This window comes from Haematobia irritans, chromosome 1, assembly GCF_050003625.1.
Source record: "Haematobia irritans isolate KBUSLIRL chromosome 1, ASM5000362v1, whole genome shotgun sequence".
Classification (NCBI taxonomy): domain Eukaryota; kingdom Metazoa; phylum Arthropoda; class Insecta; order Diptera; family Muscidae; genus Haematobia; species Haematobia irritans.
The window spans coordinates 53,695,799-53,718,282 of record NC_134397.1 but is presented as its reverse complement, the minus strand read 5'-3'; the positions used below and the strand labels follow the sequence as shown (position 1 = coordinate 53,718,282).

Here is a 22,484-nt window from a genome sequence, read left to right as displayed (position 1 = left end):
AAAATAGCCAGAAGTTAAATCACGCGAATACGTTGGTTGCGGAACGATTTTCTTTTAATTTTAGGCCGTAGCCCATAATTGAAGCCTTATTACAGTTAGACCGGGTGGAACAAATTCATGGCCATCATACTACAATTGAAAAATAACCTTACGTTTTGACCAAGGTAGTATGATTGTCGTATAATATTAACACTTTATTAGGAGCAAATGTTTCCGGCTAATTTCTGTAGAATATTTGTACTTGTTCTCGAAAAATTAAAATATAAAGGTAAAATAATTTTAAAGTAATATACTATTTTTATTTTCCTTTTCAATGAATGAAATACATTTTTTGTCACATTTATTTTAAAACGTTCGCTATCGCTTTTTATCACCCGAAAGCCTCCCGAGACCTCCCACGGCAGACTAGGGTAGTTTTGGCCCAATTAAGATCAGGCAAGTGCAGCCGCCTCAATTCCTACTTATCGGTGATTGATAGCTGCGTAGCTGACGTTTGTCCAATTTGCAACCAAGGGCCACACGACACGCGTCATCTTTTCTCTTGCCCAGCCAAACCAACCCGACTTACCACCAGATCACTCTGGACACACCCCACCTTAGTCGCAGAGTTCCTTGATCTGCCAACAAGCTGATGTACCAAGCGTATAACATGAAATGGATGAGATCACAATAAACTGTTACAACAACAACATCACCCGAAAGCATATGGTTTATTATTCAATAATTTCTTTTTCATTATCTAAAGATACGAATCTTGCATAACTCATCGAAAACTTCAAAGATATCGTTCGTCAAATATGGAATAAATATCAATCTTCCAAAAAATTTTAGAAGTCGAATTTGTAAAACAATTGGACATTTGTAAAATTATTATGTCTGCTTTTCTTTCACCCCAGAACTTTTAAAATGCTTATGAAATAAATGGCTAATAATGTTTTTCATATTCCGATTTCTATTCCAAATGAAGTGTATTCGAAATTCGACTTTACCACCAAATAAAAGCTTCTAGTTACCTTTTACCCATCATCGCCCTCATACACCCATAAAAACCACCCATCTTTCATCGCAATCATGTTGTGGCAGCCAGCCACACACACCTTGTAAATGTTTTCTCTTTTTTAGTGTGTTATTCTATTTGAGCGGCGCAGTTTGTCGGCGGCGGTGTTAAAGTGAACAAAAAAAAATCATAACTAAAAACTGTGGAGAAAAAGCAAGAAGAAAAAATATCTGAGTATCTGCGGGAACGAAAATTTTGCCTTATTTAAGAAAAGAAAAAAATATATATAAAATATATAGTAAAATAGTTAAATATATAAATACATAGAGTGTTTGCTGTTCTTTCCGAGAGAGTGTTGTGTGCCAATTGTGTGAAATAAACAATAATTACGAGTGAGTTTTCCTAAGGCTTTTTGTTAGAAAATCTAGGGGGGCGGTGGGTTATTGAATTTATGGCTAAAGACTACATGTTGTAATAGAAAACACAAAAAAAGTTACAAGGGATTTAAAAGGGGGAATGAGATGCCAATATCAAGGACAATTGACAATTTCCAAGTGCACGAACATAAAGTGTCCTCCACATATGAATTAAAATTACATACTTGCACCTGTTCGTCATATCTATGTATGCGAATATATATAAATTTCGATGATGTATGGAATTATGGAATGTAATGTGTAGAATAAATTTTCAAATTAATTTTACGAAATTTTGAAATGCATAAGCATGTATGTATTTCGAAATTTCCGTTAGAATAATGACTGATTTGGAGATTTTTTAGTAGATAGCTGTAGCTTTCTCTTTTCGTTTCCATCTTTTTAGGCTATTTCGTTAAGTTTCATTTGTTCAGTGCTTTTGTTTTGTAATTCAAGAAATCATCTATTTCTTCCATATTTGCAGTTGTAACTACCAATAATTGAATGCGGCTAAGAAATAGGCATGCATTCAATTTTTCTAATTTTTTTTACCATTTCATCTCATATCTTGGCCTTTCTCTTTGGGTGTTATTTGACAGTCTTGTTTCCAATGACATCCTGCTTGTGAGAGGCAGCATTCTCTGGCTAATAGTTGACGTCTATTCTATCGTTTCCCATTTTGTATTTACGTTCTTTAATTCACAGCGATTGCAGCCAGCTGTGGCAGCACAAGGCGCAGCTGGTTTTCCACAATATAACAACAACAAAAATCATACAATATTGCCTTTAGTTGACTATTGCGCCGTCAGAAATGCATTTGTTGTTGGATAATCAGACAGAAGGGTTTCGATCGACATACGTAACAGCCAAGTTTTCCGCTATTAAAATCTTGTAATTTTATATCGTACATCAAAATTGTGGTTTTCTGTTTTTTTGTGTGGAATATTATTAAAACAGGCCAGAAGCACCCTTCAAACCACTTACGAGTCTTGGTGCCTCAACGTTTGCTGTATTGTTTTTTTTTTTTTGAAGAAGAAAAACAGATTTCATCAATAGTATAAAAAATGCTTTCACTTTTTCGTCATACACTAAAGTTGGGTGCTGGTAGTGGCGGTGGTGGTGTTGCATTAGTGACGAAGCAAGCACCAGTCATAAATCAAAATTTATTTCCTCTTGGCAAACATTGCATTGCGGTAGTTCTTCCTGTCGCATCGGACACCACCTCAATAGTAGTATCATCACCATTAATAGTGGCCGCGGCCTCTTTTGCCACTTTTATAACACAAAAACAGTCCCCATTTCATCGATATTTCTCTTCAGGTATGTAAGTTTTTCAATTTAGGTTGTTATTGTGTTAGATTTTCCTTCATTCATTTTAATCGCCCTCAATAGCTATTTATAGACCTAATAGAAACAAAACTGGCATGTATTTGTTTTACATTCATTTTGTTTATATTTTTATTTCGAAATGTATATTGGTGTTATTGCTTTTTTTTCGTTTATTTTTCTGCTATTACGGATGCTACTGCTCCACCCAACCAATTTGGTTGTGGTCAGAGTTTTGAAATTGAATGGATTGTGTATGTCGATACATTGTTTATTGATTGGTTACCAACAAATCGTATAGATTTCAAAATTTGATATTATTCTTCATTACATTTTATGGATGATTGAGATGGGAAAAATTCAAAAACTAAGTGCTACGAATGTGTAGCATTTGTATGAAGTGGGTTTTTGGAAAAGAACAATAACCTCAGGTCAAATTACCATAGTTATTGTTAATTTTTTTTCTCAAATGGCTGGATTCTCTTTTTGCGATATTTGCGTAATCCAAAAATATATAAAATTAAAATTTGCGAATATATATTTCTTTAATGAGAAGTTAACATCTAAAATGTATTTAAGTTCAAAAATATATCGATTTTAAATTCAATTAGCAAACATTTTGTTTGCTGGAAATCTTTTATTTGAGTAATATTCAGAAAAAGAAGACACTGGCACAGGAAGTGGCACGAGTCTTTCGTAACTTCTGGGTCCAGACATCATATGCAAAGTCATAATCTTTGAGGCAACCCTCCGAAGATACCATAGTTCATCATATTTGACATAAATCCTGTAAAGATATGAAGGCAACTGAGGAAAAACGTCCGTAAGGACTGTATTCGATCCACGAGCGCCCTCAACAGTTACATCAGCTTATTAATTTCCCATTATTCCACAGGCTGACGAACTTAGGTGCAGACAGCCCATGGCCTTTATAGCTGTTTGACTGTCGAAGAAAAAGCTTATATCTGTTCTGAATGACTGCCTCTCCAACGGCGACTCAGCTTAAGTGATTGCAGAAATTTCTGCCTGAAAGATATTGCGATCACTAACGTGTACGTGTTTCGTATTCCTAGTTCATTGCAATAAATGCCGCTACTTTGGTCACAATTTTATTTCTATAGATAATTTTGTCAAAATTTTATTACTAAAGAAAATTTTGTTAAAATTGTATTTCTATTGAAAATTTTGTCAAAATTTTATTTCTATAGAAAATTTTGTCAAAATTTTATTTCTATAGAAAATTTTGTCAAAATTTTATTTCTATAGAAAATTTTGTCAAAATTTTATTTCTATAGAAAATTTTGTCAAAATTTTATTTCTATAGAAAATTTTGTCAAAATTTTATTTCTATAGAAAATTTTGTCAAAGTTTTATATCTATAGAAAAATAAAGATATAAAAATTTGTGAAGTACCTTATTTTGCAAAATCTACAAATCACCATTCTACCAAACAGTAAAAGATCTACCATTTTTGGTATAATTCTACCAACTGTGGCAACCACACACCACCCCATTCTCCTCTAATTCCAGTATTACCTATCAATTATTGTACAAGAAAGTCTTTTTAATTTTTGAAAAAGTTAACTTTAGACTCTTATCATTATTGAACGGTCCACTTCTGACTTTTTGATGACTTGTTAATTCAAAATCATATTTTCAATTTTCTATTAGTCAATTTTGGTTACCAATAAAAAGTCCATTCGATTAATTAAAAAAAAGCCGATAAGTCAAATTTGAAGATTACAGAAAGTCGACTTTTTAACTTTTTTAACAAAAAGTCAATTGATCGAAATGTCATCTTTCGACTTAATTCAATATACGACTATGGTATCCTTATCTTATTTACTCTCCTCATAATAAGGAAGAAACAAAATTGAGGACGCTAAGGTTAAGTGCGCCACAAACAATCGGGGACCAGAACCTTTTATATGATTTGGATATGAGTAGAGTGTGTATAAGTTTCAACCTACCCGAACATAGAGCTATTCGCACTTGTCTACTGTTATAGCTTCTGCTATTTTTGCTTCCATTAATTAGATAAATATTATTTTACTGCAATGTGATAAAACATTCCTTTTCAGATCTATGTCCGCAGTCCGCAGCTTTAACGGAAGATAGACAGACATTCGTTTAAAATGAAATCTGCGACGCATAGAGCGGCACACGCACACACAATTTATTTGCATAGTGCCCTTTAGTGCTCTCTCTGAATGAATGACAATCTTAATTTTAAACCTTTGAACCCAATACTGATTGGAAAAGTGGACAAGTGTTAACTTAACGACTTGTCCACGCCACATTATAAGTGTTTTCTTCTTTTAATTTCTCAAGTTTGTTTTTACGAACTATACACGTAAGTAGTAGAAAAAACTTTCCGTATGGTCTGAAGCATTTTTAATGCCACCATTGAACTGTACACACAAGCTGGAAATGTTATGAATTGATAAATTGCCAATAAGTTTTCAAATTCAATTAATTAGTGCTTCAACTAACTAGCCTCATATATAGTTCCCAGTGTAGTTAGTAAACGGACATGTTATCATTTATTGAAAATCACACGCATATTGCTGTATACATCCACACAAATATATATCGCATTTTCAAATTGGGGTCACACTTCAGTGATTTTTTCGCATAGTGGGGAGTGTGAGAGGGCAGGCGGCAAACTCATTTTTTTCGTGTTTAGTGTTTCTGTTTTTGGGGAAATATTGCACTCAAAGGCAACTGACTTGAATCGTAAATAAAATATGATTTCTTTATTTCTATATTGAGATAATTATTTCATTATTTTCATAGTAATAGACGCCGGTTGGTTTATTGGAAATGTGAATTTGAAACGTAATCATTATGATGTTTGTTTCGTGAGATTAAAAGAAAAAAAATAATATGCAATCTCCTATTGCTATTTCTTATCTAGGCATAAGATTAGCTTTAGTGAATTTATAGTAATACAGTTCAAATTTATCTTAATTGGCATATTTAATTTAATATTTTTTATACCCTTCACCAAACAAATTTTGAGTTCTTACGGCCATTTTCATGTAGCTCCGTTAGACTTTAACTCCCAGTTAACGGAAAGTAAAATGGATATATCTTCCCTCGGGTTTATTTTAACTGAAAAATTTTTAGCAGTTAAGTTCCTAACTGGCATATGGAATATATGGCCAAGATGACAGATATGTCCATAGTACGGTTCAAAAGTTCGTTAGCTAACGTACCACTAACGGAGCTTCATGAAAATGGGGGTTAAACATATTCAATTAAAAATTTAATTGATTCATAAAATTTTTTAAATGAAACAAAAATCAATCACAAAAATTAATTGTATCAAATAATTTTTTAACTGACTTTAGTGATTAAAAATTAAAATTAAATTAAAAAAATTAATTGATACTGTTAATTTTTATACCCTGCGCCACACTGTGGAACAGGGTATTATAAGTTAGTGCATATGTTTGCAACGCCCAGAAGGAGACGAGATAGACACATGGTGTCTTTGGCAAAAATGCTTAGGGTGGGCTCCTGAGTCGATATAGCCATGTCTGTCTGTCCGTGAACACATTTTTGTAATCAAAAGCTAGGTCGCAGTTTTAGTCCAATCGACTTAAAATTTGGCACAACTATGTGTTTTGGGTCAGAATATAACCCTATTGATTTTGGAAGAAATCGGTTCAGATTTAGATATAGCTCCCATATATATCTTTCTCCCGATATGCACTTATATGGGCCCAGAAGACAGAGTTTTACCCTGATTTACTTGAAATTTTGCACAAGAAGAACAATTGGTACTGTAGTCTAGTGTACCAAATTTGATTGAAATCGGTTCAGATTTAGATATAGCTCCCATATATATTTTTCGCCCGATATGGACTTATATGGTCCCTGAAACCAGAGTTTTAGCCCAATTTGGTTGAAATTTTGCACTAGGAGTACAATTAGTAGTAAAGTTAAGTGTGCCAAATGTTATTGAAATCGGTTCGGATTTAGATATAGCTCCCATATATATCATTCGCCCGATTTACACTCATATGACCACAGTGGCAAATCTTTTACTCCGATTTACTTAAAATTTTGCACAGGAAGTAGAATTAACATTCTGACTGTCCATACCAAATTTCGTTGATATCGGTTCAGATTTAGATATAGCTCCCATATATAGCTTTCGCCCTATTTACACTCATATGACCATAGAGGCCAAGTTTTTACTCCGATTTAGTTGATTTGCACAGTTGATTTTGCACAGTGAGTAGAATTAACTTTGTTGCTATGCGTGCCAAATATGGTTGAAATCGGTTCAGATTTAGATATAGCTCCCATATATATGTTGTTGTGATTTCGACAAAAATGGTCAAAATACCAATATTTTCCTTGTAAAATCGTCACTGCTTAGTCGGAAAGTTGTAAAAATGACTCCAATTTTCCTATACTTCTAATACATATCTATCGATCGATAAATCATAAATACACTTTTGCGAAGTTGCCTCAAAATTGGTTCAGATTTAAATGTATCCCATATTTTTTTTACTAACATTGTGTTCCACCCCAGGACATTAACCGATTTAAATGTATATATATGGGAACGTAAACCTTTATATATAGCGCCCAACAAATTTGAAGGATTTTAGATGGTATCGAAAATGTAGATCCACAAAGTGGTGCAGGGTATAATATAGTCGGCCCCGCCCGACTTTAGGCTTTCCTTACTTGTTGTGATTGATTTTTGTTTCAATTAAAAAATTTGTTGAATAAATTGCATTTTTAATTGAATATTTTTTAAAAATCAATTAAGACTTTAATTGGAAAAATTTCCGTGAAATTTTTTTATGTGTATAACATGGGGGATATATATCACAATGGACTGAATAGTCTAAGTGAGCCTGAATCTTAATCGGGCTGCCACTTTAACCTAATGGGGGATATATTAACTTGGTCATTCCGTTTGAAACACATCGAACATTATGTTCTCAAACCCCACAAAGTATTTATATTCTGAGTCGTGGTTAAACTCTAAGCCGAACTTGCGATGTCCGTTCGTCAGTCAGGCCATATCGGACCATTTATATAAACCGATCCCCAGATTTGGTTTGCGGAGCCTCGTGGAGGAGTAAATTTCATCTGATCCGGTTGAAATTTGATATGTAGTATTATTAATATGGCCTCTAACAACCATGCAAAAATTGGTCCATATCGGTCCATACGCATAGTTCGCATATAGTTCCCATATAAACCGATGCCCACAAAACAAAAAGATTGCAACAAAATAAAGTCTTAATTGAGTCTTAAAAAATATTAAATTAAAAATTTAATTGATTCAACAAATTTTTTAATTGAATCAATCACAAAAAAAAATAATAATATCAATTAAATTTTTAATTGGATCAATTAATTTTTTAATTGACTTTCAATTAATTTTTTAATTGACTTTCAATTAATTTTTTAATTGATTCTATCATTTCTGTGATTGAGGACGACATTTTAATTAAAAAATTAATTGGATCAATTAATTTCATGATTGAATCAGAAAAAATTGTTAAGTGCAGATTTGACTTCCTGAGCTTCTTGGAGGAACCAATTTCAACCGATCGCCCAAGTTTTAACTGCTGAAGCCTTATGGAGGAACAAATTTTATTCGATCCGGTTAACCATGCCAAATGTTGCCTATAGGCAAAATTGTGCTTATATGCTTCTAATTCCCGTTATTTTGACTTGTTCGACATCCGATTTTTTGCATTATGTGATGAACCGGGATACGAAGGAGTTTGAATTTTATTCATTTCATGTTACTAAAATATATAGCACATACAAAAATTCTTAGACCCATGCATTTTAATTCGGGCATGAGGTTAAAATTTGGTACGTGGGGTCAGTATGTGCCCCCTAAAAATCAATGAAAAATTGGTGCATATCGGCTCATAAAGGGTGATTTGTTAAGAGCTTGATAACTTTTTTAAAAAAAAAAACGCATAAAATTTGCAAAATCTCATCGGTTCTTTATTTGAAACGTTAGATTGGTCCATGACATTTACTTTTTGAAGATAATTTCATTTAAATGTTGACCGCGGCTGCGTCTTAGGTGGTCCATTCGGAAAGTCCAATTTTGGGCAACTTTTTCGAGCATTTCGGCCGGAATAGCCCGAATTTCTTCGGAAATGTTGTCTTCCAAAGCTGGAATAGTTGCTGGCTTATTTCTGTAGACTTTAGACTTGACGTAGCCCCACAAAAAATAGTCTAAAGGCGTCAAATCGCATGATCTTGGTGGCCAACTTACCGGTCCATTTCTTGAGATGAATTGTTCTCCGAAGTTTTCCCTCAAAATGGCCATAGAATCGCGAGCTGTGTGGCATGTAGCGCCATCTTGTTGAAACCACATGTCAACCAAGTTCAGTTCTTCCATTTTTGGCAACAAAAAGTTTGTTAGCATCGAACGATAGCGATCGCCATTCACCGTAACGTTGCGTCCAACAGCATCTTTGAAAAAATACGGTCCAATGATTCCACCAGCGTACAAACCACACCAAACAGTGCATTTTTCGGGATGCATGGGCAGTTCTTGAACGGCTTCTGGTTGCTCTTCACTCCAAATGCGGCAATTTTGCTTATTTACGTAGCCATTCAACCAGAAATGAGCCTCATCGCTGAACAAAATTTGTCGATAAAAAAGCGGATTTTCTGCCAACTTTTCTAGGGCCCATTCACTGAAAATTCGACGTTGTGGCAGATCGTAAGTCTATTCATGATGAAATGTCAAAGCATACTGAGCATCTTTCTCTTTGACACCATGTCTGAAATCCCACGTGATCTGTCAAATACTAATGCATGAAAATCCTAACCTCAAAAGAATCACCCTTTAATAGCCCCAAGATTTGATTTTTGAAGTCTCATGGATGAACAAATTTTATCCGATCCGGTTGAAATTTGGTCCTCTAATTACCATGCGAAAATTGGTTCATATCGGCTCATAGTTACTTATAGGCATATATAGTTGTGTAATCTGGAATCTAAAATATACTTTATATGGACTAACTTACAATTTATAAGATAAAATATAAAACTATAACTTACCATCGCAACTGTTACCACAACCCAAGTAATCCAATGGAGGTGACAGACTTTAGTAGAACTTTCTACGCAATCCATGGTGAAGGGTATCTAAGATTCGGCCTGTGCCTACATTCGGCCGTATATATTTGTTTAAGTTCGCATCTATGACCATCTGATAAGATTCCAGCACTTTTCCTACATGGTCACAAATAAACAAAGTCAAGTGTCTTACTAATGTATTTTATTGTTTCTTCATTCTCTTCTTCATAGATTCTTCTCACAACAGTGAAATGGAAAATAAAACAGAACGAATTACAGTAGATAAGGAGGAACTTAGGAAGCGTTTAACACCTATGCAATATCAGGTTACACAAGAGGCTGCAACTGAAAGACCATTTACGGGTAAGTTTTTCTAAATTCCCAAAAAAGGAAATATTAGTATTAAATTGAATATTATTGTTGAAAGATGATGATGTTGAATATTAATTTTTGGCACATTAAGCTACCACTAGTATTGATGTACAGTGGTCCAAAGCTTAAAAAATATTGAGAACAATGTCATGTCCGATGTTCGTCTGTCCGTCTGTCTGTCTGTCTGTCTGTTGCAATCACGCTACAGTCTTCAATAATGAAGCAATCGTGCTGAAATTTTGCACAAACTCGTCTTTTGTCTGCAGGCAGGTCAAGTTCGAAGATTGGCTATATCGGTCCAGGTTTTGATATAGTCCCCATATAAACCGACCTCCCGATTTGGGGTCTTGGTCTTATAGAAATCGTAGTTTTTATCCAATTTGCCTGAAATTTGAAATCTAGAGGTATTTTATGACCATAAGGAGGTGTGCCGAAAATGGTGAGTATCGGTCCATGGTTTGTTATAGCCCCCATATAGACCGATCTCCCGATTTTACTTCTTGGGCTTATAGAAACCGCAGTTTTTATTCAATTTACCTGAAATTGGAAATCTAGAGGTATTGTTGGACCACAAATACGTGTGCCAAAAATTGTGAGTATCGGTCCATGTTTTGGTATGGTCCTCATATAAAACGACCTCCCGATTTGGGGCCTTGGGCTTATAGAAACCTTAGTTTTTATCCAATTTGTCTGAAATTGGAAATCTAGAGGTATTTTAGGACCATAAAGAGGTGTGCCGAAAATGGTGAGTATCGGTCCATATTTTGGTATAGCCCCCATATAGACCGATTTCCCGATTCTACTTCTTGGGCTTCTAGAATCCGAAGTTGTTATCCTATTTGCTGAAATTGGAAATCTAGAGGTATTTTCGGGTCATAAAGCGGTGAGTATCGGTCCATATTTTAATATAGCCCTCATAAGAACGATCTCCCGATTTAACTCCTTGGGTTTCTAGAAACCGTAGTTTTTATCTGATTTGCCTGAAATTGTAAATATTCTAGTATTTTAGGCTCACAAAAACGTGTATCGGATTAAGTTTTTATCGGTCCATTTGGTAATGCCTCCATATAGACCGACTTTACTTCTTGAGGGTGTAGAAGGCGCACTGATCATGAAAATTACTTGAAACTCAATGTAAAATTTCCAGATTTTACTTCTACAGATTTAAGATTTCAAATCAAGACGTTATTTTATAATTTTCTTGCACACTTCCAAGAGATGTTAATGATTCCTCTAAAACTCGAAACAAAAATGGTTCTTATAAATCCAGAATCTGATATAGTCCTCATAGGTGAAATCTTTAAATTTATCTTCGGGAAGTGTCCTCAAGTCCTCAAGCCCTCCTGAAATTTCAAAGGAAACCCTAATATTTGGTTCATGGTGGTGGGTATTTACTTACAATTTATTAAGTTTTTAATATATATCGAATGCATCAATGGTTAGCATATCTGGCATGTATTCGAAAGGTCTGGTCATGGGTTCTATCTCATTTTCGGTATGTTACCGACTTTCAAAAATGATTGTGGTATTACTGTTTCAAGCTTCTCTAAGCTGTCATGTGTGAAACATGGCACGAGAGCTAGGCTAGGCTGCATTCCATTCCATTGAGTACCATTCCATTGGAAGTACCTATTACATGTAGTCACTTCAAGATTTGAAACAACCTGATCGCTAAAAAAAGAAAATACAATCTCTTTCCATGAAGTTGAAATCGGTATATGAAACTAGAAAGGGAAACTGATCCCATTTATGAAACAAGCTATCGCCGTGAAACTTGATACAAGTAGTAGCCAATTAATCAACCGACCACCAGATTTGACTTCAAGAGCTTCTTCTAATTTCATCCAATCCAGTAGAAATTTGGTAGGCTATGTTAAAAACTGCTTCCTAATGATCAAGCAAAATTTAGTTCATATTGGTCCATAATAATATAAAGTCCCTATACACGGAAAATTATATAAAGTCCCTAACAGGTTGGCTGATAAGTCGCCGGTCTAACAAAGAAAAACACATTTTTTTTTTGTCAAAATTCGTTTTCATTATTCAACATAGTTCCCTTCAAAAGCAATACAACGATTATAACGACCTTCTAATTTTTTGATGCCATTTTGGTAGTATTCCTTCGGCTTTGCCTCAAAATAGGCCTCAGTTTCGGCGATTACCTCTTCATTGCAGCCAAATTTTTTCTCTGCGAGCATCCTTTTGAGGTCTGAGAACAAGAAAATGTCACTGGGGCCAGATCTGGAGAATACGGTGGGTGAGGAAGCAATTCGAAGCCCAATTCATGAATTTTTGCCATCGATCTCAATGACTTGTGGCACGGCGCGTTGTCTTGGTGGAACAACACTTTTTTCTTCTTCACATGGGGCCGTTTTGCCGCGATTTCGACCTTCAAACGCCATGTAATAGTCACTGTTGATGGTTTTTCCATTCTCAAGATAATCGATAAAAATTATTCCATGCGCATCCCAAAAAAACAGAGGCCATTACTTTGCCAGCGGACTTTTGATTCTTTCCACGCTTCGGAGACGGTTCACCGGTCGCTGTCCACTCAGCCGACTGTCGATTGGACTCAGGAGTGTAGTGATGGAGCCATGTTTCATCCATTGTCACATATCGACGGAAAAACTCGGGTGTATTATGAGTTAACAGCTGCAAACACCGCTCAGAATCATCAACACGTTGTTATTTTTGGTCAAATGTGAGCTCGCGCGGCACCCATTTTGCACAGAGCTTCCGAATATCCAAATATTGATGAATGATATGACCAACACGTTCCTTTGATATCTTTAAGGCCTCTGCTATCTCGATTAACTTCATTTTACGGTCATTCAAAATCATTTTGTGGATTTTTTTGATGTTTTCGTCGGTAACCACCTCTTTCGGGCGTCCACTGCGTTCACCGTCCTCCGTGCTAATTTCACCACGCTTGAATTTTGCATACCAATAAATTATTGTTGATTTCCCATGGGCAGAGCCCGGAAACTCATTATCAAGCCAAGTTTTTTTCCACCGTATTTTTTCCCTTCAGAAAACAGTATTTTATCAAAACACGAAATTCCTTTTTTCCATTTTTTCACAATAACAAAAGTTACTTCACAAAAGACGCTCTATCTCACAAACTAATTGACTTACAGACGTCAAATTTTGACACGAATCATTTGAATATACATTTAATATGCATTTAATACTAGCGACGAAGTGTCAGACCGGGAACTTATCAGCCAACGTTTTATACAAAAAAAATTGTTGTGTGTATAAACCCATCTTCAGATTGAATGAGCAAATTTCGTCCGATTCGGTTGAAGTTTGGGACGTGATGTCAGTATATGCTTCTTAACTATCAAACAAAAATTAGTCCATAAAGGTCCATAATTATATATAGACCACATATAAACCGATCTCCAGATTTGACTTCCTGAACCTCTTGAAGGAGCTAATTTCATCCGATCCGCTTGGAATTTGGTATGTGATGTCGGTCCATACTTATATATAGCCCCCGATACCCAAATTTGACTTCTTGGGCCTATTTGTTAATCTAGTCTTTAGATATATTGCCATCGGCAATTATTATCACAAATCCCAGTGGATGGCGACAGTATTTAGTAGAACTTTGTCGCAATCCATTGTGTAGGGCACACAAGATTCGGCCTGGGCGAACTTTCGGTCGTATATACATTTTAAAACCTAAAATTTATACAATTTATTATTCAATAAACCCTGAAGAAGAGGTGTGCGCCTGGCACGAAATTATCGTGACACGCGTGAACCAGGTGAGTGGTGAACAAAATCTAAAGCAACTCTCGTGAATTGGACTAAAATCAATATATCGTGCGTGAGCGTGCATGAGACATCGGTTCGTGAATTTGCGTGAATAAAATTTCTGCAATATAACGCTCACGAAAAAAAATCGTATGTTAACTGAAATTAATTTAGCTGTCGAATTATATTCTATATTTTAATTTTGTTACCTTTGCTCATTCCCGGTTGGAAAATATCGTGAGTCTCGTGAATTTTTCGTGAGTCACGTTAGTTGTCGTGAACCGGGCGTGAGTACTGGTTTTTGATTTCGTGAATGTGCGTGAGTGTGAGTGGCTACCACACGTATCATGCGTGAAAAACATTTTGCTTCGTGAATGTGCGTGAGTTTGAGAGAATTTCACTCAGCATACACCGACCGCTATTTTTGGAAGACTATGCGTGTAAAAATCAGTAATAGGTCATTCGTTCGATGAAAAAAATAACAGCAAAGCTTCTGTTCATAGTTTTTCTATGAGTTTACTATTTTTTTTTTCAATGAAAATAAAATGTATGATTTAAAAAATGTCTTTTGTTTTTTTCAGGCTGTTATAATAAACATTATGAAAAGGGTATCTACCAGTGTATAGTGTGTCATCAGGATTTATTTAGTTCGGATACAAAATATGATTCTGGTTGTGGTTGGCCTGCTTTCAATGATGTTTTGGATAAAGGAAAAATAACGTTACATCGTGATGCTAGTATACCAGGTATGTAGACAAGGATAATGGATAAAAAACACTCATAGAATTGCCGATATATGTAGAGAGTGTATATATGAAAATAATATCCATAAGGTTTGTTATTATTTATTTAATTTGTTTTAGGTTTATTTATATTTTTTTAGTGAGCTTTATAATTTATTGTAAAGATTTGCTAGAATATTTTTTTGTTATGAAGTTTTCAATTTTGTTTTGCTTGTTTTTTATGGTTTTCTAATTCGAACAAAGTTTCAAAAAGAAAAGAATTAATAATTTGCAAAATGTTTTATAGATTTTTTTTGTATATTCTCTATAATTTGTTTTTATCTTTTCGATTTCTCAGCGAGATGAGATGATTTTGTCTATTAAGAGTTTTTTTTTTGGGTCCAAGCTTATGCTTTATTCTAGTTACAATACCATCCAGATTGTTTGAATGAGATTATCTTCCTAGAAAAATGGATTTGTGTTTGTTTGTGGAAATCCTAAGCCTTTGATTAGAGTGTTCTGATAGTGCTGCAAAAACTAGAGTTAGATGGATGAGCAAAAAAAAAAAAAAATTGTTATTGATTGTTCCCATTTGTGTTGTTTATTCGAAATGTTCAATCCCAGAAATTGTTTTTAATTCTGTGTTTATGTGTGCGTTTGTGTTGTTTACTAACATGCTGTTTGTTCGTTCATGCGTTCGTTCATACGTTCTTTGTTAAAGACAACCAAGTAGATGAAACTTTTCACCAAATGATGAAATTGACCAATTGACCTTAAATCTAATATTGATCAAAAACTTCTTCTTCTTTACTTTTCTTTCTTGTGTATTCGAATTTAATTAAAAAACAAAAAAAAAAATTTAAATGCAAAACAATTGCAAACATTTTTGATTTTTTTTTTGATTTTCAACAATAATATTCAAATTTTCTTTTCCTTTCGAAATGTTACTTTCTGTTTTGGTATTCTTATGGAATTAAATTTCATTTTATATACATACATTTTTATTATTTGTTTGATTATTATTTTTGTTTGGTAAACCAAAAACATTTTAAAACAATAGTAGTCATTTCAAAAATGCTAGGCATGGTCCGCACCGAGGTGCGTTGTTCAAAATGCAGTGCTCACATGGGTCATGTGTTTGATGATGGTCCTGCTCCCAAATATCTACGCTATTGCATCAATTCGGCTTCTATTGATTTTGTGCCCTTCAGGCCACCAGCTGCGAATGCATCATCTTCAGCATCCTCTTCTGCCACAACAAAGCCTCCAGCCTCCAACTCAAACTCCATCATCAATAATTCAACCAGCACCACCAACGCAACCAATACCAACCAGGCTGGATCTACTTTAAAATCAAATGCCTCAAATCCAAGTCGACAACCATCAAAAAAATAAGTCTACCTATTGAATATCTTCTTACTTGGACTTTGTTTTATCTACATTCTGAGATATAATCATGTACCTTTGTTTGTTAAAACAAAAAAAATATGTGTAGTTGGAATTTGTTTAAAAAGAAAAGTGTATAGAGCTTTATTCCGCCTTGTTTCAATAAAATAAACAGAAAACTTCTCTATTTGCATTTCACATAGCTTCACTTCTTTATGAATACATACTATATTGGGAATGTAATCATTTAGAGATCATCATTACACAACAAACAACATCCTTGCGAATGCTTTTCATCCACTCGCTTATTCATTGACAAGTCATTTTTTGCTTATTTACTCTCTGGTGGTGTCCATTGGTCGTATCAGCATAAGTAATCATAACAATTATTAAAAGCAAACTATAGCCTGGGTTATAAGGTTAATAAAGAAAGTATATAAATTGACGTTATACATTTTATTTCGCTTAACAAATTTTATTTATAAACAAAAAACTGTGAACTATTACCTTGGCACAGAATTAGTATCACCAAATTTTATTTAACAAAAATCTTAATTGAATTGAACACAAATACAATTAACAAAATAATCGATGCAATTATGCAAAACAAAATTGAATTACAAAAATTTCAGTGAATCATTTTTTAGATTGGTTTAATTATTTTTTAATTGTATCAATTATTTTTTTAATTCACTCGATTTTTTTTGTGTACAGGTAAGCTTAATTGTCTTCATAAGGACGAAACAAAACTGAATTACAAAAATTACATTGAATAGATTTTTAGATTGGATTAACATTAATTGGATCAATTCATTTTTTAATTCAATCGAATTATATTTATACCCTGCGCCACACTGTGGAACAGGGTATTATAAGTTAGTGCATATGTTTGTAAAACCCAGAAGGAGACGAGATAGACACATGGTGTCTTTGGCAATAATGCTCCGGGTGGGTCCCTGAGTCGATATAACCATGTCCGTCCGTCCGTCCATCCGTCCGTCTGTGAACACATTTTTGTGATCAACGTCTAGGTCACAATTTAAGTCCAATCGCCTTCTTATTTGGCACATGCTCCTAATTTGGTTCAGAATAGAACCCTATTGATTTTAGAAGAAATCGGTTCAGATTTAGATATAGCTCCCATATATATCTTTCGCCCGATATGCACTAATATGGACCCAGCAGCCAGAGTTTTATACCGATTCGCTTGAAATTTTGTACAAACATAACACTTAGTCGTATAGTCAAGTGTGCATAATTTGATTGAAATCAGTTCAGATTTAGATATAGCTCCCATATATATCTTTCGCCCGATATGGACTTATATGGCCCCAGAAGCCAGATTTTTGTCCGAATTTGGTTGCAATTTTGCACAAGGAGTGCAATTAGTAGTGTAGTCAAGTGTGCAAAATTTGTTTGAAATCGGTTCAGATTTAGATATAGCTCCCATATATATCTTTCGCCCGATATGGACTAATATGGTCCTAAAAGCCAGAGTTTTGGCTCAATTTGGTTGAAATTTTGCACAGGGAGTAGATTTAGCATTGTAGCTATGCTTGCCAAATTTGGTTGAAATCGATTCAGATTTAGATATAGCTCCCATATATATCTTTCGCCCGATATGCACTTATATGGACCCAGAAGCCAGAGTTTTATCCCGATTAGCTTGAAATTTTGCACAAGGAGTACAATTGGTAGTATAGTCATGTGTGCCAAATATGTGCCGATATGGACTTATATGGCCCCGGAAGCCAGAGTTTTGGCCCAATTTGGTTGAAATTTTGCACTAGGAGTACAATTAGTAATATAGTCATGTGTGCCAAATTTGATTGAAATCGGTACAGATTTAGACATAGCTCCAATATATAAGTTTTTCTGATTTCGACAGAAATACCAAAATTTTCCTTGTAAAATCGCCACTGCTTAGTGGAAAAGTTGTAAACATGACTCTAATTTTCCTAAACTTCTAACACATATATATCGAGCGATAAATCATAAATAAACTTTTGCGAAGATTCCTTAAAATTGCTTCAGATTTAAATGTTTCCCATATTTATTTACTAAAATTGTGTTCCACCCTAGTGCATTAGCCAACTTAAATTTTGAGTCTATAGATTTTGTAAAAGTCTATCAAATTCTGTCCAAATCGAGTGATATTTAAATGTATGTATTTGGGACAAACCTTTATATATAGCACCCAACACATTTGACAGATGTGATATGGTATCGAAAATTTAGATCTACAAATAATATAGTCGGCCCCGCCCGACTTTAGACTTTCCTTACTTGTTTTTATTGTCATTGGGAATACAAAACCTTTTTTTTTTGTGTACAGGTAAGCTTAATAGTATTCATAAGGACTCTTGGTTAATAAAACCACAAGTATTTTATTTTCTACACCCAAAGAAATTTGTTGGTAAACACAGCAGATAAATCTACTAAAGCAAAAAATGGAAAAGCGATCTCTCTTTGCTGAAATAGCGAACAATGTCAGCAAGTTTTTCATGTTTTAGTTTGGCCGAAAGGAATAAAAACGATAAACTTGAAGTCATTGTAATAAAAAAGAATACATTAAGGTTATGTCTGAATTTTTTTAAAATTAAGGCATAACATATAACATATATATAACATACATATAACAACAAATAAAATTTTTGCTGATAGCATTTAGAAGTCTTTGGGGTATTATAGGGCAAAACAAGTATATACGGTCGTAAGTTCGGCCGAATCTTATGTACCCTCCACCATGGATTGCGTAGAAACTTCTACTATTCTTCTACACAATAAAATTACTTGGGTTGTGGTAATACTTACCGATGGCAAGGTATCTTAAAACTTGTTAACATCGTCTTCTGAATTCTAAGTTAGTCCATAGGTGGTATATATTAGACAAAAAAGGCAGATGAAATACTTATATGTATGGGGTAGTCTACAAATAACTACGAACCAATATGAACTTTTGCGCGATAACCGGAGAACCAGAATTGAAATATGGGGGTTATATACAATATGGGGGCTAAACCGATATGGACCAATTTTTGTGTGATTGGGGATCGGTTTATCTGGGGGCTATATATAACAATAGACCGATATGGACCAAGTTTAGCATGGTTGTTCGTGGCCATATACTAGCACAATGGACCCAATTTCAACTGTATCGGATGAAATTTGCTCCTCCAAGAGGCCCCAAAACCAAATCTTGGGATTGGTTTATATGGGGGCTATATATGATTATGGACCAATATGGACTAATTTTTACATGGTTGTTAGACACCATATAGTAACACCACATACCAAATTTCAATCAGATTGGATGAATTTTGCTCCTCCAAGAGACTCTTGAGGTCGGAGGTCAAATCTGGGGATCGGTTTATATAGGGGCTATATATAATTTGTGGACCAATATGGACCAATTTTTTGCATGGTTGTTAGACATCATATACTACTACCATGTACCAAATTTCAATCGGATCGGAAGAATTTTGCTCCTCCAAGTGGCTCCGGAGGTAAAATCTGGGAATTGGTTTATATGGGGGCTAAATATAATTATTGACCGATATGGACCAATTTTTGCATGGTTATTAGAGACCATATACTAACACCACGTACCAAATTTCAACCGGATCGGATGAAATTTGCTCCTCCAAGAGGATCCACAAGCAAAATCTGGGGATTGGTTTATATGGGGGCTATATATAATTATGGACCGATATGGACCAATTTTTGCATGGCGCAAAACTCTACTATTCAGTCCATTGTGATACCACAGTGGTAAACTTATCTCTTAACATATCACTGAGTGCTGCCCGATCCCATGTTAAGCTCAATGACAAGGCACCTCCTTTTTATAGCCGAGTCCGAACGGCGCGTCGCGACGTTTCACATGGCTGTAAAACCACTTGGAGAAGCTTTGAAACACTCAGAATGGTTACCAGCATTACTGAGAGGGGATAAATCACTGCTGAAAAACTTTTTGGAGTTCGGTCGAGGCAGGGATCGAACCCACGACCCTTTGTATGCAAGGCGGCCATTTTAACATCAAGAGAGTATAGGAATAAAAAATCGTATGAACATTTAAAAATTGCGGCAAATTGGAGCACTGGTACCAGAAGTTTGTCATTCCATTTGTAAGATATTTCAATATCGATTTCCGACTACATATATAAAGTATTCGTGATCAGAAAAAAATTTTAAGGGGATATAACGATGTTCGCCTGTCTGTTGTAATCAGCCTACATGTTTCAATAAAGAAGACATCGTCCTGAAATTTGACACAGATTCATTTGTTTGCAAGCAGACCTACATCTAACCGACACCCAAATTTTGTTTTGTATCAGTCAATTTTTATCGAACGATCTTTCGATTTGACTTTTTGGGCGTATGCAATTTCTATCCGATTTGCTTGAAATTCAAAATATAGAGGTATTCTACATCGACAGTTAGAATACGGTGTGTATCGGTCCATGTTTGGTATAGCCCGCATATATACTGCTATCTCTATGGCCTTCTTCGCAATTTTTATTCAATTGACCCGAAATTGGAAATCTGTGATTACTTTATCTGGGGTTTTGAATTCTTGGTCATGTAAACATCACAACTTTTATCTAATTGTACTGAAATTAGAAGTCTAAAGGTATTTTGGGTGCACAAAAATGTGTGCCGAATTTGATTTATATGTTTTGGTAAAGCCTTCATATAAGCCGATATCCGGTTTTAAATTATTGGAAATCTAGAGGTATCTTAGGTCCATAAAGAGATATATAAACATTGATTTATATCCGTGTTTTTATTGACCTTGTATACACCGTCCTCCGTATCTTATTTCTTGATGATAAAAGGCACACTGATCCCGGAAACCGGAAGTTCGTTCTTGAGGTTTTGAAAACACCGTTTCTACCGGTCCAACGAATATGGGATTTTTATCAAACGGTGTAAGAAGATAAATCGGTCCAACGGTTTTCATTCATCGGTTGATGAAGAAGATAAACGGGTCCAAAAGTTTTCATCCACCGGTTTTGACCACTTTAAATTGAGCTTCAGGAATTTTTTTTTCGTAGAAAATATTGTCAAATTTTTTTTCTATAGAAAATTTTGTCAAAATTTTATTTCTAAAAAAATTTTGTCAAAATTATATTTCTATAGAAGATTATGTCAAACTTTTGTTTCTATAGAAAATTTTGTCAAAATTTTATATCTATAGAAAATTTTGTCAAAATTTTATTTCTATAGAAAATTTTGTCAAAATTTTATTTCTATAGAGAATTTTGTCAAAATTATATTTCTATAGAAAATTTTGTCAAAATTTTATTTCTATAGAAAATTTTGTCAAAATTTTATTTCTATAGAAAATTTTGTCAAAATTTTATTTCTATAGAAAATTTTGTCAAAATTTCATTTCTATAGAAAATTTTGTCAAAATTTTATGAATATAGAAAATTTTCCGAAAATTTTATTTCTATAGAAAATTTTCTGAAAATTTTATTTCTATAGAAAATGTTGTCAAAATTTTATTTCTATAGACAAATTTTTTAAAATTTGATTTCTATAAAAATTTTTTTCAACATTTTATTTCTATAGAAAATTTTGTCAAAATTTTATTTCTATAGAAAATTTTGTCAAAATTTTATTTCTATATAGAATTTTGTCAAAATTTTATTTCTATAGATTTTTTTTTAATTTGATTTCTATAGAAGATTTTGTCAAACTTTTATTTCTATAGAAAAATTTGTCAACATTTTATTTCTATATAAAATTTTGTCAAAATTTTATTTCTATAGAAGATTTTGTCAAACTTTTATTTCTATAGAAAATTTTGTCAAAATTTTATTTCTGTAAAAAATTGTTTGAAAATTTTATTTCTATAGACAATTTTGTCAAAATTATATTTCTATAGATTTTTTTAATTTGATTTCTATAGAAGATTTTGTCAAACTTTTATTTCTACGGAAAATTTTTTTATTTCTATAGAAAATTTTGTCAATTTTATTTCTATATATATTTATTTTTTTAAATTTGATTTCTATAGAAGATTTTGTCAAACCTTTGTTTCTATAGAAAATGTTGTCAACATTTTATTTCTATAGAAAATTTTGTCAAAATTTTATTTCTATAGAAAATTTTGTCAAAATTTTATTTCTATAGAAAATTTTGTCAATATTTTATTTCTATAGAAAATTTGTTGAAAATTTTATTTCTATAGAAACTTTTGTCAAAATTTTATTTCTATAGAAAAATTTGTTAAAATTTGATTTCTATAGAAATTTTGTCAAAATTTTTTCTATACTAAATTTTTTTAAATTTTTTTATATAGAAAATGTTGTCAAAATTTTATTTCTATAGAAAAATTTTTTAAAATTTGATTTCTATAGAAAATTTTGTCAACATTTTATTTCTATAGAAAATTTTGTCAAAATTTTATTTCTA

General features: G+C 33.5%; 1 protein-coding gene across 11 annotated transcripts in view; it reads left to right on the top strand.

Moving 5' to 3' along the window:
* Nucleotides 1–22,484, top strand: part of LOC142220916 (methionine-R-sulfoxide reductase B1-like) — a 43,356-nt gene that overhangs the window by 17,660 nt on the left and 3,212 nt on the right. For 2 of the 11 annotated variants that reach the window (XM_075290329.1, XM_075290336.1), the window contains 3 exons: nt 10,051–10,182; nt 14,535–14,699; nt 15,736–16,244. In XM_075290329.1, coding sequence (XP_075146444.1) covers nt 10,051–10,182; nt 14,535–14,699; nt 15,736–16,070 — 632 coding nt within the window. In that variant the 3' untranslated portion in view covers nt 16,071–16,244. Of the gene's footprint in view, nt 1–1,110; nt 1,390–2,130; nt 2,734–10,050; nt 10,183–14,534; nt 14,700–15,735; nt 16,245–22,484 lie in introns of those variants that run through there. The other 9 variants (XM_075290332.1, XM_075290333.1, XM_075290335.1 and 6 more) reach the window with 8 other exon arrangements.